Source organism: Canis lupus, chromosome 8, assembly GCF_048164855.1.
Source record: "Canis lupus baileyi chromosome 8, mCanLup2.hap1, whole genome shotgun sequence".
NCBI lineage: Eukaryota > Metazoa > Chordata > Mammalia > Carnivora > Canidae > Canis > Canis lupus.
In genome coordinates, this window is record NC_132845.1 from 76,632,259 (window position 1) to 76,648,508 (window position 16,250).

Below are 16,250 nucleotides of genomic sequence, written 5' to 3' on the forward strand. Positions count from 1 at the left end.
AAAGTAACTTTGTGGGTTTCACAGGACTTACAGAGCACTTTGAGAACCCTGATAGCAGATCTTTTTGTTTTCTTAGCTAGTTTTTTATATAAGAGCCATTTGGTTGCAGCACCTGGGTGGCTCAGTGGTGAGCATCTGCGTGCGGCACCTGGGTGGCTCAGTGGGTGAGCTCAGGCCATGATCCGGGGTCCTGGGATGGAGTCCTACCCTGCGAGGATCCTGCTTCTCCCTCTGCCTATGTCTCTGCCTCTCATGAATAAATAAATAAAATCTTATTTTTTTTAAAGAGCCATTTTACTGAATTAAAATCAAGCCCTGGGCAGCCCGGGTGGCTCAGCGGTTTAGCGCCGCCTTGGGCCCGGGGCCTGATCCTGGGGACCCGGGATCGAGTCCCACGTCGGGCTCCCTGCATGGAGCCTGCTTCTCCCTCTGCCTGTGTCTCTGCCTCTCTCTCTCTCTTTGTCTCTCATGAATAAATAAAATAAAATCTTAAAAAATAAAATAAAATAAAATCAAGCCCTTGTCTAGTAAAAACGCAGTACGAAGCAAATTTTATACATTTTGAAATGTTAAGCTTTTATTTATATTCACCACAATTTCCCAGTGCTGGTTTCCACTTTATCTTTTATTTTTCATTACACAGCTTTAAAAAAAGTTAATATCACTAAACTTTTCCTTGGTCCTTAAGAACAATTCTTCAACAGTTCAATTGCAGCTTGAAAACTGTTTTAAATTTCTCCACAGAAATAAATATCTCTACAGTTGAAATAAATATCCTGACCTACTTTACTAATTTACTTCTAAGTTTTTCATGTTTAACTATTTGGTGGGAGCGTAAGGTACACAGTATAGAAGACAGACCATAAGTAATCTATTACAAACCTCCTTGTCGTTTTCAGCAGCAGGCAGTAAAAAACAACGCTGTTCCACTGTCCTTCTTGTTTCCCCAGTTGTCATATAACTGGCTCTTGAGAAACTGAATTTATTTCTGGAATCCCTGGTTTATTTCACTGTCCTATAGTTGTGATGTCTTTCATTTTAGGATATATTTTAAAACTGGCCAGATTTAGAAATCTATCCTTCCAAATTCTTGCTCTTTGCTTCACCTCACAAAAAGATTATATATTTGTTTTTTTCTAGAATAAATATAACATTGTAATTTAAATTTTTCTTAGCTAGATCCAAACTTTTAATTCTTTGAATGAATGTCTAGCTTTCCTTATTAGACTGTTTATTACTATTATCTTTAAAAATTTCTATTTTTAGGGACACCTGGGTGGCTGGCTCAGTGGTTGAGCATCTGCCTTCAGCTCAGGGCATGATCCCAGAGTCCCAGGATCAAGTCTCACATTGGGATCCCTGCAGGGTGCCTGCTTCCCTCTGCCTGTCTCTCTCTGCCTCACTCACTCACTCAAATAAATAAATAAACTTTAAAAAATAATAATAAAATATAAAATACTATTTTTAATACTGTGCTAGGTTTTTTAATTTTTTATCACTACCAGGTCATAACTGTAGCCGAATTTTGTGAATTTATCTTGTCATGTTGCTGAATTTACACTTCTATTAGTACACTTGGATTTTCCTGATATCGTTTTTCCTGAATTTTATAGAAATTGCACTTCTACCCACTCTTTTTTTTTTTTTTTTTAATTTTTATTTATTTATGATAGTCACACAGAGAGAGAGAGAGAGAGAGAGAGGGGCAGAGACACAGGCAGAGGGAGAAGCAGGCTCCATGCACCGGGAGCCCGACGTGGGAATCGATCCCGGGTCTCCAGGATCGCGCCCTGGGCCAAAGGCAGGCGCTAAACCGCTGCGCCACCCAGGGATCCCACTTCTACCCACTCTAAAAGCACTTGCTGCATGATTAGAATTGCCAGCCAATGTATCAGACAGGGTATAAAAAAATTAATAAAAAGCTCTGAGAGCATTCAACTTGAATGGGAAGACTGAATGCAAGTAATTATAATATTCTATGAAAATTAGGGATCCCTGGGTGGCGCAGCGGTTTGGCGCCTGCCTTTGGCCCAGGGCGCGATCCTGGCGACCCGGAATCAAATCCCACGTCGGGCTCCCGGTGCATGGAGCCTGCTTCTCCCTCTGCCTATGTCTCTGTCTCTCTCTTTCTCTCTCTGTGACTATCATAAATAAATAAAAATTTAAAAAAAATTCTATGAAAATTATTAGCCAGAAAAACAAAGTGCCACAGAGCATACGGTAAATCTTTTACTTATCTTTCTTATTCCATCTATTTTCCAACAATCTTCTCTAAATAGGTATGGGTAGTAGCAGTAAGTATTCTTGTTTTATACTAATATGTATGTGAGACAGTAGTGATGTTTCTAGTAATGCTCACAAGAAAGAATGTCTCCTTCATGCTTTGTGGTGTAAGGTCCAGCAGATCCATTGCTATTCTGTGAGAAAAGTCCTGACCCTACCCACCCACTCCTGCTGCTGCTTCTATATGAGGCAGGATGGGATTCCATCTAAGCATGCTCAGTTTGTACAATACATGGCTTCCCTTTCTGTACTCCTACTTCCCAATGAGACTTCAAGCTTTTGTTTCCTACCTAGCCCTCATCTATCAATCAATGAATTTATATTGTAAATCCTCTAAGCTTCATCCTGGCACTCAATTAGATCACCAGACAAATATATCCATGGGCTAAACAATTTTAAGTTCACGGAGAATATTTCTTCAGAGAGCTCATTTTATTATTATTTTTAAAAGATTTTATTTATTTATTCATGAGAGACACAGAGAGAAGGAGGTAGAGACACAGGCAGAGGGAGAAGCAGGCTCCATGCAGGGAGCCCAACGTAGGACTCAACTCCAGATCTCCAGGATCACACCCTGGGCTGAAGGTGGCGCTAAACCACTGAGCCACCCTGGCTGCCCCAAAGAGCTTATTTTTAATACTATGCCTGGACTTTCATGTGGGTAAATCATAAGCAGCAGCTACATGAAGAATGTGTCCATAAGAACATGTTTATAAATTCCAAATACCATCTAATTATCCTCTTCTCTTATTCTTACTTTAAATCACTTTCTAAATCTTTTCAAATCCTTTCAAGTAAGTGGAATGGGGGAAAAACAAATTAAGGGGAGTGGGTTTAAATAAACAAAAGGACTATCATTATGGAGTTTATGAGATGAGACTGTAACAAACTTTATTTTTATGATATGGGGGATTCACTTAGCATTTTAACATAATATTTCTTTTTCCTTTATGATGCTATAATTTTTCTTGTGATTCTTTCAGTTTATGTACCTTCCACAATAGATTATCTATTCTTTCCATCCACTTAAGTACCTCAGATATGATTACTTTTCATTTGCACCAAATCTCAATACTTAGAACAAACTACACTGATTCTTAGGATTATTATTAGTACTGACTTCTAACAAAAACACTATGACCTTTTAAAGGCCTAAATAGCCCCTTTTACTAGTGGTAATGAATCACCTATTCCTCCTCTCACTCTACACAATCATCACAATTCTGTTACTATTCAGACAATGTCTTTTTGTATTTCTATTTCTATTGCACAGACTTTACACTTCACTACAGTATTTTACAATTTAAAATAACTCCCCTGGGATACCTGAGTGGCTCAGCGGTTGAGTGTCTGCCTTTAGCTCAAGTTGTGATCCCAGGGTTCTGGGATCAAGTCCCACCCACATCAAGCTCCCTCCCCACAGTGAGCCTGCTTCTCTCTCTGCCTAGGTCTCTGCCTTGCTCTCTGTGTCTCTCAAGAATAAATAAAAATAAAATCTTTAAAAAATAAATAAAATAAAATAACTCCCCTGCCAATTTGTCCTCTTACCCTGTTTTAGATTCTTTATAGGACTTATCATGTTGTATTACACATCTATTTATTATCTATTTTTTCCACTAAAATGTGAGCTCCATTAGGGCACTGTTGATCACTATATCCCCGGTGCCCAAAACGGCCATGCCTACGGCTAGTGCTCAATTAGTTGAATGAAAGAAGAAATAACTGTGACCATTTTTCATTGCTCCTCCCTTTTTAATACTGTAAAAATACTGGGAGACAATTCTACACAGATTTCTTCTATTTCCACATATCTTGTGTGGAGAGCCACAGCTGCCTTTGTTCTGCACTATCGTTTCAAGGACAGTTGTACAGAACTATCCTTGGAAGACAAGAGATAGTGCCTCCTTCAAGTAAAAGGGTAGATTGTCTACTGTCCAGAATAATAAAAATAATGTTTACATGTGAGGCAGAGGTCAGGGAAGCTTACTGCCCAATATAAAAGATTCTCTTATCTAACTTTACTCACCGCATGCACAGCCATTTCCCGGTTTTTGCATGCCTTGTAGAACTGACACTCCAGGAATTTGGTACAAATGCTGAAATACTTTGGATACGGCTATCACTGTGAGTAATAATCTGGCTTTCTTTTCTGCCAGCATCCATGAAATGATGGCAGGCTAATTTATTAACTTCCAAGTAGAGAAAAACACAGATCCTTCACAGTTACTGTTAAAGGAGCTAAGTGACAGGAGGTTTGTGTCAGTAAACTTTTAGGTTCTACAAAGTTTCAAAATGTTTTTTTCAGTTTTCTAAGAAAAATCACAGTCTAGCCATATTAATGAGCCTCTTTCCTCAAGTATTTTTAAACTATTGCCTGGGATTATCTTTTCTATAATGTCTACGTGTAAAGTCATCTTTCTTTTTTCCTAAAATTTTTTCCTTTGTAGTTTGATGGTGGATGAATTTCTTATATGCTTATATACTGACAGGTACTTTCCTAATTGTCTGGTTGAAATTTTTTTTTTCCCCAACCTGTTTTGAGCCTTTGACTCTTTCCTTAATTGTATTTTCTCTGTTGTTCATCTGGAACTCTCATCTTTAGAATTTGGAATTCCATGTTTTGTTTTCTGGTTTGGTTTTCTTTTGCACTGTAGTTAACAGTTTGATTTATTTAGGTATGAGGTTTTATGTCCATTACTCTTTTTAAATTGCTAGTTCCTTTTGCCTTCAATTATATATCTTTAAGAAAAACAAACACATTAGGGCCTTAATCCACACACTACAGTGAGATGCAGAAGAACCAAAGAACCACAGTGCAGCCAGGCACAGCCTAGTAACCACAAAGAATTCCCAAAGACACTGTATTCACTTAAGGTACTTTGATGTCACCAGAGTTTGAGCCAATATAGCTTATTCATGACACCCTGGAGCTCTAGGAGTGTCCCACTGGCCTCTCCTCTAGATATATGAAACTATTAAACATGGAATCCTAAAAATCAATGACTCCTGAATTAGAGTTCATTAATCCCGTTGTGTGTTTAGTCACTTGGGTTTTCCAACAAGGTTTGGGAAAAGATCAAAGTACTTATAGATAAGAAAAGATGAGCCAGCCTTTCAAGAGTTATAGAAGCTAGTTAGAGGCAGTTAAGCTTCTTTCACCACACCCACCAGGGCAGGTCTTGGTGTAAGCCCACAAGCTTGTACCTCACCTGTGCCAGCTCTTCCCCTTCAACAAGAATGCAGAACAAAGCCTCACAAACTCAGACTTGGCTCAGTTTGAAGCACTGCTCGCTCAATTCGAGTAAGCTGTGCTTTCTGAACACCTTCTGAATGCGGACTTCAGTCAATATGAGGCTTTTCTACAGGTTTACAGGGTTGTCATCTTTAATTTCTTCTTTTGCACACATTGTGTTGCTTTCTCCAAAATACCTGCAACGTCTAGCAAGTCCTTGCAGATTTCCTAAATATCATATAATTTTGCCTCCTCCACCATTTTCGGCTCCTCTGCAGGAAGTTCTTGGTATCTGTCAAACCTCACTTTTATTTTTCCATAGGCTCTTCTAGTTGCTCTTCTAACTTGACCTTCTCTGCCATAAGTATCTTCTCTGTAGAGGAAGTATCTCTCTTCTGTTCTATTTTGACCCATGTCCTCTCTTCCATTCTAGCCACTGTTCTTTTGTTTTTCAGCTGTACACAACAGGAGAGGGACTGAGAGTCAATGCCAAAGTTCGGAGCCTATCTTGCCAGCCTTATCCACTGAGCCATCATGGATTTAAATTTTCTCTCACATATCATTGTATTCTTCTACATATGTTCTTATTCTATTCATTCATAACTTTCAATATAGTTATCAACTCAACTTATCATTTTTTTTAATCTTTTTTTTTTAAGATTTTATTTATTTATTCATAGACACACAGAGAGAGAGAGAGAGAGAGAGGCAGAGACACAGGCAGAGGGAGAAGCAGGCTCCACGCAGGGAGCCCGATGTGGGACTCGATCCCGGGTCTCCAGGATCACACCCCAGGCTGCAGGCGGCGCCAAACCACTGCGCCACCGGGGCTGCCCTCAACTTTTTATCTTTTAGTTCTTATGATGTACAGATTGTACCAGCTCAGATGTTTTCCTATTGTTTTGTCACGTCATTTCTCATCCTTTGTGCTTCTAATTTTAAAATTGGGTCCTGGGTTATTCCGCTATCCCTATTCCTCAAGTTTTTTACCACAATTAAAGCCTATTTTTTTAAAATTTTATGTATTTATTAATGAGAGAGAGAGAGAGAGAGGGCAGAGACACAGGCAGAGGGAGAAGCAGGCTCCATGCAGGGAGCCCAACATGGGACTCCATCCTGGGACTCCAGGATTACACCCTGGGCCGAGGGCAGGCGCTAAACCACTGAGCCACCCAGGGATCCCCCTAAAGCCTATTTTCTTAATTATCGTTTCGTTGTTTTGGATACATGCTTCTGCTCTCCTAACAGTAATTACATAGCAGAGCAAACTACTCCTTGTGTATACATATGATTTACAATAGTGAAGTCATTTATTTTTTACTTTTTGTTTTTATTTTTAAAAAGATTTTATTTATTTATTCATGAGAGACACAGAGAGAGAGAGAGAGAGGCAGAGACACATGCAGAAGGAGAAGCAGGCTCCATGCTGGGAGCCCAATGTGGGATTCGATCCCGGGTCACCAGGATCACGCCTTGGGTTGAAGGCGGCACTAAACCGCTGAGCCACCCAGGCTGCCCAAGTTTTATTTATTCATGAGAGACACAGAGAGAGAGGAAGAGACACAGGCAGAGGGAGAAGCAGGCTCTCTGCAAGGAGCCCGATGTGGGACTTGATCCCGGATCCCGGGATCATGCCCTGAGCCGAATGCAGACACTCAACTGCTGAGCCACCCAGGCGTTCTGTGAAGTCATTTTAAAGCATAGAAGGACATCTATTTTTCTATTTATTCTGAGAAAGAGAAGGTAAATGAAGATATAGCCATATTTTACTATAATTTTCTTCTCCTTGTTCAGGTTTAGAAAAAGTTTTTCAAGAGAATATAGGAAAAATCTTAAGTTTATATAACGTATTAGAATTTCACAGAATGAATGGCTCGGAAAAGAACAATGATAGTAGCAAAAGGTCTACATTGTGTTTGACTGCTTCTTTAGTAAGGAAAAAAGCATATATGAATGACTGCTAATAAAGGAATCTTTTTTTATTTTTTATTTTTTTTATTTTTTTTTAAATATTTTTTTAAATTTTTATTTATTTATGATAGTCACAGAGAGAGAGAGGCAGAGACACAGGCAGAGGGAGAAGCAGGCTCCATGCACCGGGAGCCTGATGTGGGATTCGATCCCGGGTCTCCAGGATCGCGCCCTGGGCCAAAGGCAGGCGCCAAACCGCTGCGCCACCCAGGGATCCCTAAAGGAATCTTTTTTTAAAAATTGCATTGAAGGGGGGGCATCTGGGTGGTGCAGATGGTTAAGCACCTGGCTCTTGGTTTCAACTCAGCTCGTGATCTCAGGGTTTTGAGATCGAGCCCTGCATCAAGTTCTGCACTCAGCACAGAGTCCACTTGAGTTTCTCTCTTTTCTTGTGCCCCTCCCCCACTCTCTTGCTCTCTAAAACAAATAAATAAGATTTATTTAGATAAATAAGATTTATTTTAAAAGACTGCATTGACAAACACAAAATTCACTTACTAAAAAGCTTTAATTTGGGTGCCTGGGTGGCTCAGTCGGTTAAGTGTCTATGTTTGGCTCAGGTCATGATCCCAGGGTCCTGGGTTCAAGTCCTGTATTGGTCTCCTTGCTCAGCAGGGAGTCTGCTTCTCCCTCTTACTCCTTCCCCTGCTCATGCGCTCTCTCTCAAATAAATAAAAAAAGAAACCTTTAAAAAAAAAGAGTAGGGTACACTTTAAGACTAGGGGAGTGTTTCTGAAGGATTTATTAATAATTAACAAGGGTAGGATTTAAACAATTTGGGCAGCAAAAGAATCTTTTTGATTTAACTGCAGTCTGGTGTGTGTGTGTGTGTGTGTGTGTGTGTGTGTGTGTGTTAAGATTTTATTTATTTATTCATGAGAGAGACAGAGAGAGAGAGAGGCAGAGACTCAGGTAGAGGGAGAAACAGGCTCCATGCAGGGAGCCCGACGTGGGACTTGATCCCGGGTCTCCAGGATTACGCCATGGGCTAAACCGCTGAGCCACCTGGGCTGCCCTTTTGTGTGTGTTTTGAAAACGTTTTCATACAAATAAACTTGTAGGAAAAAGTTTATTTTTTGGCAGGGATCTCTTTAAGTTAGAAAATAGGGTTTTCTAGTAATAACGGGAAAGGTTAACATCTAGCTGGGTCTCTATACTAATTTAAAATTACCCTAGACACATAAGGTTTTGTCCAAAATGACAAATGAAACCTATACATCAAAAAAAAAAAAAAAAAAAAAAAAGAAACCTATACATCCCTCATTTCATTGGTGACCATATACATCCTAGAATCCATGGTCACTCTTAGGCCTATTTAAAGCTTGGTTCTTACAGTAAAATTCTTAAATTCCAGTTGTTTTTGTGATAAGTTTAAAAAAAACTAAACCTTGTAAGGTTTGCCATCAGCCCCCCATCAGCCATCTTCTCAGTAAAACCTAAATTTTTGCTATGATGACTTCTAAGAAGAGGAAAGTCTGATAACAACATAAATACAAATGATTTTGTGTTAATGATGTAGCTGCTTATCTTGTTTGCAATAAAAATCTCTTATTCTAAAGAACATTAAAAGGAACTATAAGAAATGCATATTTTAATATTAAGTAGCTAGTAAGATTAATCGAAAAGAAAAAATGGCAAAAATAAACAGATTTAGAAGAGTCTGAGCAAATAACAACATTTGTTGAACGGAAAAGCATCACGCTGCATTACTGCAGTTTGTATGAATTATGTAGGGGCTGAATGAAATTTCAGCCCAAAGAGATACCTTTCTGGAATGAGCAAATTGAAAAAAAAAAAGTCTGAATACAGATTGCTGTTTCATGACAAAGATAAAATGGCTGAAAGGGGGATCCCTGAGTGGCTCAGTGGTTTGGCGCCTGCCTTCGGCCCAGGGCATGATCCTGGAGTTCTGGGATCGAGTGCCACATCGGGCTCCCTGCGTGGAGTCTGCTTCTCCCTCTGCCTGTGTCTCTGCTAACTCTCTGTCTCTGTCTCTGTGTCTCTTATGAATAAATAAATAAAATCTAAAAAAAATGGCTGAAAAAACCCCAACCTTTCTAGTGTAGTTCTGTAAATATGTTATTTCCTAGATTTGACTCATATGTGGAAAAGGCTGCTTACCATTGGCTACACTAGGATTGGAGAAAACAGAAATGCAGTAGAAAAAGATATGGACAAGAGTAACTCAGTGTTCTGTATCACAGAAATTTTGGGAAGACTACTACTGTGGGATGCAGTAGAATTACATTTGGAGTGCCTGGGTGGCTCAGTCAGTTAAGTGTCTGCCTTCATTTGGCTCAGGTCATGATCTCGGGGGTCCTGGGATTGAGCTCTGAGTTACGTTCCCTGCTCAGCAGGGAGTGTGTTTCTCCTTGCCCTCTGCCCCTCTCACTATTTGTGCTCTGTCTCTCTCTTAAAGAAATACAATCTTAAAAAAAAAAAAAAAAAATTACCAGTTAATGCCAATGTCAACAGGGTGGGCTCAAACATATAAGTTTTCATATTGTGCAGGTCACTAGAATAAGATGACTTAGAAAGTCTACTTAGTGTGAATAACATTAAGTTAGGGTTTTCGAGTCTTAAGCCTAAGTTAAGGTTTTGAGTTTTGGTGAACTGAGTAGAGAGAGTAGAACCTTTCATTATGACACACTTCATTATCTCAGCAACTATCCAGAAGGGCTTCTTCAGGGACATTTCAGTTTAACAAATATCTGTTCATTATCAGGTATGCACCAGGTATTGTGCTAGATGCCAAACACACATGTATAAGACTTGGCCACTCAGCCACAGAACATTTAGGGCTAGAGCAGAAATGGAAAACAGGCTGCATGATGGCTCTTCAAATGCAAGGAATCTGAAGCCCTATCCAGTTCTCCTTTTTTTTGGTTTCCTATCCAGTTTTCTGATATCAATTAGTGATGCCTTTAAAAGTTAGGCATAATGGTATCTGCACCAGTTAACTACCTTTATACTTTAGTGTACTGATTTAAAAGTCAACTAAATTATTACAGAACAAGAGCACATTATAGTTCTGAGCAAAAGAAAAATGAATAAATCGGTTCTGATGAGCTGATAAATGAGCTGACTGGTTTTCTAAAATATAGCATCAGAGTATATGTGCTATATGTACTGTAGTATATATGCCAAAACAGTATAGATATCTGGTAAACATTCTGTATGGGCTAAAGAATAAATAACTACAAAGCCTTAGTTTTTACTTCTGGTTAAAAAGTGAAAGTTGTACACCACATGAGCTCTGATGTTTCCCTACTGAGGAAGTCTATCATTGCTTCTAACTCAAAACATCAATGATCTATGCTTTCTTTAAATGTTACTGTTTACAAATACTTTAGGAAAAAAAAAAAAACCAACAACAGGGCTGCTTACTTATTCTCAGTGTATCTACACACCAAAAAACAAGAAAGAAAGCTTCTTTTCTCCTTTACTAAAACTGAATTCCATATCTAAAAAGTATTTTGGCAGAAGATGACTGCTTATTAGCCTAGTGTTCCTGACTACAGCTGGAATACAGCCAAGCAGTTCATCACCTTGCTGCTTTATTTATTCCCTCTCTCTCTCTCTCTCTTTTTTTTTTAAATTATTTATTTATTTATGATAGTCACACAGAGAGAGAGAGAGAGAGGCAGAGACATAGGCAGAGGGAGAAGCAGGCTCCATGCATCAGGAGCCTGACGTGGGATTCGATCCCGGGTCTCCAGGATCACGCCCTGGGCCAAAGGCAGGTGCTAAACCGCTGTGCCACCCAGGGATCCCTCTCTTTTTTTTTTTTTTTTTAAGACTTTCTCACTTTACAGAAGGGGATTTTAGAGTTAATTCTGAGTTTAACAGGTGAAGAACATTACAAATAAAATTGATGATTGTTTACAAAAATGAGTCCCTTTACAAGTAGTCTTATGAATTATTGCAACTAAATTACAGTTTAGAAATTATGGGTTAAATACACACATGTGGAAGGCACAAGTTCTAGTTTTGACACTGGCAGAATGTGGCTGTGTAACCTTAACAAGTCACTTATCCTCTCTGGCTCTCACCTTCCCCACCTATAAAATAAAGGGACTGAGGGCAGCCCGGGTGGCTCAGTGGTTTAGCACCACCTTCAGCCCAGGGCATGATCCTGGAGATCTGGAATCGAGTCCCACATTGGGCTCCCTGCATGGAGCCTGCTTCTCCCTCTGCCTGTGTTCCTGCCTCCCCTCCACACCCCGTCCCGTGTTTCTCATGAACAAATAAATAAAATCTTAAAAAATAATAATAATAATAAGGGGACTGAAACTGGATAGTTAAGGTACCTTTCCAAATATAAATTCTAGGTTTCCCTTCTCTACCTGAGCAAGGAGAGGTATTTTGTATCCAAATACAAAACAAAAAACGCTAACATGAATGCTCCTTGATCTAATGACTGTTATTTAGAATTCAAGGTACACTATGTTTTTGGTCTTGGTGGTTTATACTACTTACAAGGTGACAAGTTAGGAAGGCTTATTACTAAAGCACACAATATAAGTGGCGTTGGCGTCAGACTTTCCATGCAAAGATGATCCAAACACCACAGAGTTGCAGTGGAAAAGTACTAGCCTGGGAATTAGGTTTTAACTTGAATCCGTGACATTTCTTAGGTAAGTAATATCTCAGGGTTTTGATTTTCCCAGGTATAAAATGACAAAGTTACACTAGATTATCTCTAAGACCTATCCTAAAATCAAAACTCTATGTTTCTAAGTGGTTACTATCAACCTACCCTTTTGTAATGCATTGCTTCCAAAAACATCTTGGTCTGCTTATAGATTTCTTGGCCTGTCTTGTGGAAGGTCTTGAGAAAGTCTATGAACTCTTTAGACACTCTATCCGTTTCAATGCTGGTTTGCCGGTTTATGGAAGGACTGGGAGCTTTTGCTTCCTGAATTTCTGCTGGGAAAATTAAACATAATGAGTTTTATTACATAGAAGATCCATGCATGGAATTACTTTAAGTATGTAACTTAAGATTATTTAAATTATACTTAATCAAAGTTAAACTTGAATTTAAATTGCTTTATGTTTAAATATTTGGACAACTTTACTTAAAAAGTGAGCTAAATCTATTTTATGACTAGGAGTTACAAGCAGATAAAACTACTATATATATATTCCCATTCAAATAAAAGTTACTCTAATATTTTCTTAGCCAAAATATATCATGCTTTGATCTACATACTTCATTGTAAATACTGAAATAGCACCACTATCTTGAACTTCCTCAAAAACTACACGAGTTACAAAATTAGTCAATAAGTAAAATAACAATCAGTAGAAGCACAAAAATGTTAGGATACTTATAAGATGTTAAATAACTAAAAAATAATAATAATAAATAAAATTATAATAAATAAATAATCTTCCAAATCCGTTCTACTTGTCAACAAGGCTACTCTATATGGAGACTAACAATTATTTACCCACTAGTCAGCTTTCAAGCAATACTGCTCAAAGTAAAAGAATATATCAAAAAGTAGCACAGTAATCATGACAGAACATATAGCAAAGAGGAAAGCGAAACAAATAAAACACTGTCTACTCTGTGGCCGCACAACTCTTTCCCCTCTTCAAATTAATACACTGAAAGTAAAATGGGACCTTTATAGAACAAAGATAAGGGTGTTAAGATAAAGTTAAGTGCTCTTGGACAGCACGAACTACCATCTGATCTCTGATCACGTTCCAAGCCTCCTCATTTTGAACTGTGCTAATTCAATAACTGTAACAAATTAAATTACCTCATAACTTCACAAGTTCTTTCTTATACAAAAAGAAAGATAAGAAGACAAAGTATCTTTTGAAGGTACTGAAATCAACTTATTACCTGCTTTCTCAGAGTAACTTCTTATAATTCCACTTTTTGAACTTTATAGTACCTGTGATACATTTTAATGATGAAGCTGCACTAAAATTTTAAGGGAAGACTGGATTATCCAAGGAGCACCTAGGTGGCTCCATTGGTTAAAGCGTCTGCCTTCGTCTCAGGTCAGGGTCCTGGGATCGAGCTCCACATCAGGCTCCCTGCTCAGCAGGGAGCTCATTTCTCCCTCTCCCTCTACTGTTGATGCTCTCACTAATAAATAATAAATATAATCTTTATAAAAGACTGGATTATTCAAGAGGCATAAACACATTAGACTACCTAAAAGAATGTACTATTAACTATGGTAAAGATTCCATCTCTCTCTCATTATTACATAACTGATTATCAAACTATGAGATACCTGTTAGACTTATGTTCAAAGTAAAGCAAAAACACCCTTTCTCCTCCAAGCTATACTATTAAGTAGTTAGCAGAATAAAGTTGCACTTTATAGTTATCTTTCTAAATGAAGTATTTGCATATCTTTCAAATTATCAGGTGTATCCTATGATTCAAATTGTACAAGCCCTAAAATCACATTAAAAGAAAAAAAATGTGCTTGCTTCAGCAGCACATATACTAAAAGAAAAACACACACACACATACAAAACCACTATATGTGTAGCTAAAAATACTACTGGTCTAAGTCATACAACAAACTGGAAAAAATACTTATAAGCTATATCACAAAGAGCTACTTTTCTTAATGTAAAAGAAGTCCTATAAAGAAGAAAAAAGTCTGGGGCGTCTGGGTGGCTCAGTTGGTGAAGCAGCTGATTCTTGAATTCAACTCAGGTCATAACCTCAGGGTCCGGAGACTGAGCCCCACATAGGGCTCCACCCTCAGCAGGGAGTCTACTTGAGGATTCTCTTTCCCTCTCCCTTTGCCTCTACCCCCACCATTCACAAGCACTCTCTCTCTCTCAAATAAATAAATAAATCTTAAAAAAAAAAAAAAGAAGAGAAAAAATCTAACAGTTCAACAGGAAAATGGGTAAAGAATTCTAACAGTGCACAGAAAGGAAACATAATTGGATCTTAACCACAGGAAACATGCTCTATCTCCGTCATGATAACAAACACACAACTTAAAACTAAAGGACATGCTGTTTTAAAAATTAACAGACAAAAATCTTCATCTGATGTTAATGAAGATATGCTGAGGAGGAAGCACTCTCATACTATGGAGGTGGGAGTGTAAAATGATATAAATGCAATGGAGTATAACTTGGCAATAATCATCAAAATTAAAAATACATTTATCCTATGACCCAATTTCTCAAAAATTAACTGCACATGCACAAAATGAAATATGTACAAGGCCACTCATTTTAGTACTACTTATAACAAGAGAAGACTAAAAAGGGACTAAATTGTAGTTTAATCCATAAAATGGGACATTATATAGAGCAGAATATATGTAATAAAATTTTATGTGTTTATAAATGAAAATAAAAGAACATAAGAACACATCAGAAACTAATGATAAAGACTGTCTGAATATGGGAGAACAATGGTCGTAGTGGCTAGAAACTATATGGGTGAGGGACCATACACATTTTGAGCCATCTGAATGTACTACTTATTTTCTAAGCAAATAAATAGAGTACAATTCAACTTATAAATTGGCCACATCCTTCCTGAAACATTTTTTACCAATATGGAAAACCAAAAATTTTTCTTGACATCCTGTATGATTAGAAAAAATTCTTTAATACTTAAAGAGTTTAATCCTTCACTCAAACTGGTACTTCCACTCCTAATCATAATGGAGTAATAGGGATTGGATTTACCTTACTACCTTAACAACTAGAAAATCAGACAAAATACATGAAATAATGGTTTGCAGATACTGGAGGTAGATGGGGGAAATGGGAATAATTCATTTCCCAACAGCCAGGAACAAAGAACATCAGCAATGGCAAATATAAAAAACATTTTCTCATTAAAAAAAATTTTAGATGGTAATTGTTTAAAGCTAAATTAATAATAATGGATTGTGGGATTTATATCCTATGTATAAGTAAAATGTAAGACAATAATAGCACAAAGAATGGGAGGAAGAAATCTAAGAATACTATTGGTAAGATTCTAATACATAAACTGGTATAACACTATGAATATAGAGTAGTTAAGATATTTTTTAAACCTCAAAACAGCCACTTAAAAAAAAAAGAGGCACATCTAATAAGCCAATAGTGAAAATAAAGATGTAATCATAAAAAATAATCTCAAAAATAATAAATAAATAAATAAGTAAATAAATAAATAAATAAATAAATAAATAAATAAAAAGGTAGGAAAAGAGGAGATAACTAAGTCCAGATGGGATAAATAGAAGACAAGGACCAAGATGCTAAGTTTTAGCACCATATTATCAAAAATTTCAATAAATATAAACAGCCTAAACAGTCTAATATAAGTAGCCTAAACAGTCCATGATCCCTATATATCTTGTAAGAAATCTGCTTTAGGTGCACCTGGGTGGCTCAGTCAATTAAGCATCTGCTTTCAGCTCAGGTCATAATCCCAGGGTCCTAGGATCGAGCCCCATGGCTCACTGCTCAACGAGGTATCCACTTCTCCCTCTCCCTCTGCATTTCCTCCCTCTCCACCCCACTTGTACTCTCTCCCTCTCAAATAAATAAATAAATAAATATCTTTAAAAAAAGAAATCCACTTTATTATTTTTTTTAAAGATTTTATTTATTTATTCATGATAGACAGAGAGAGAGAGAGAGAGAGAGAGAGAGAGAGGCAGAGACACAGGCAGAGGGGGAAGCAGGCTCCATGCCGGGAGCCCGACGTGGGACTCGATCCCAGGACTCCAGGATCACGCCCTGGGCCAAAGGCAGGTGCTGAACC

At 37.8% G+C, this 16,250-nt stretch overlaps 1 protein-coding gene and 1 pseudogene across 16 annotated transcripts in view; both read right to left on the reverse strand.

The window, feature by feature from the left end:
• The window catches only part of LOC140639128 (BTB/POZ domain-containing protein KCTD7), a 94,829-nt gene that overhangs the window by 15,217 nt on the left and 63,362 nt on the right, over positions 1-16,250 (reverse strand). For 10 of the 16 annotated variants that reach the window (XM_072837589.1, XM_072837591.1, XM_072837593.1 and 7 more), the window contains one exon: positions 12,246-12,415. In XM_072837589.1, coding sequence (XP_072693690.1) covers positions 12,246-12,415 — 170 coding nt within the window. Of the gene's footprint in view, positions 1-5,492; positions 5,640-12,245; positions 12,416-16,250 lie in introns of those variants that run through there. The other 6 variants (XM_072837590.1, XM_072837600.1, XM_072837598.1 and 3 more) reach the window with 2 other exon arrangements.
• On the reverse strand, positions 2,120-9,988 carry LOC140637730 (grpE protein homolog 1, mitochondrial pseudogene; annotated as a pseudogene).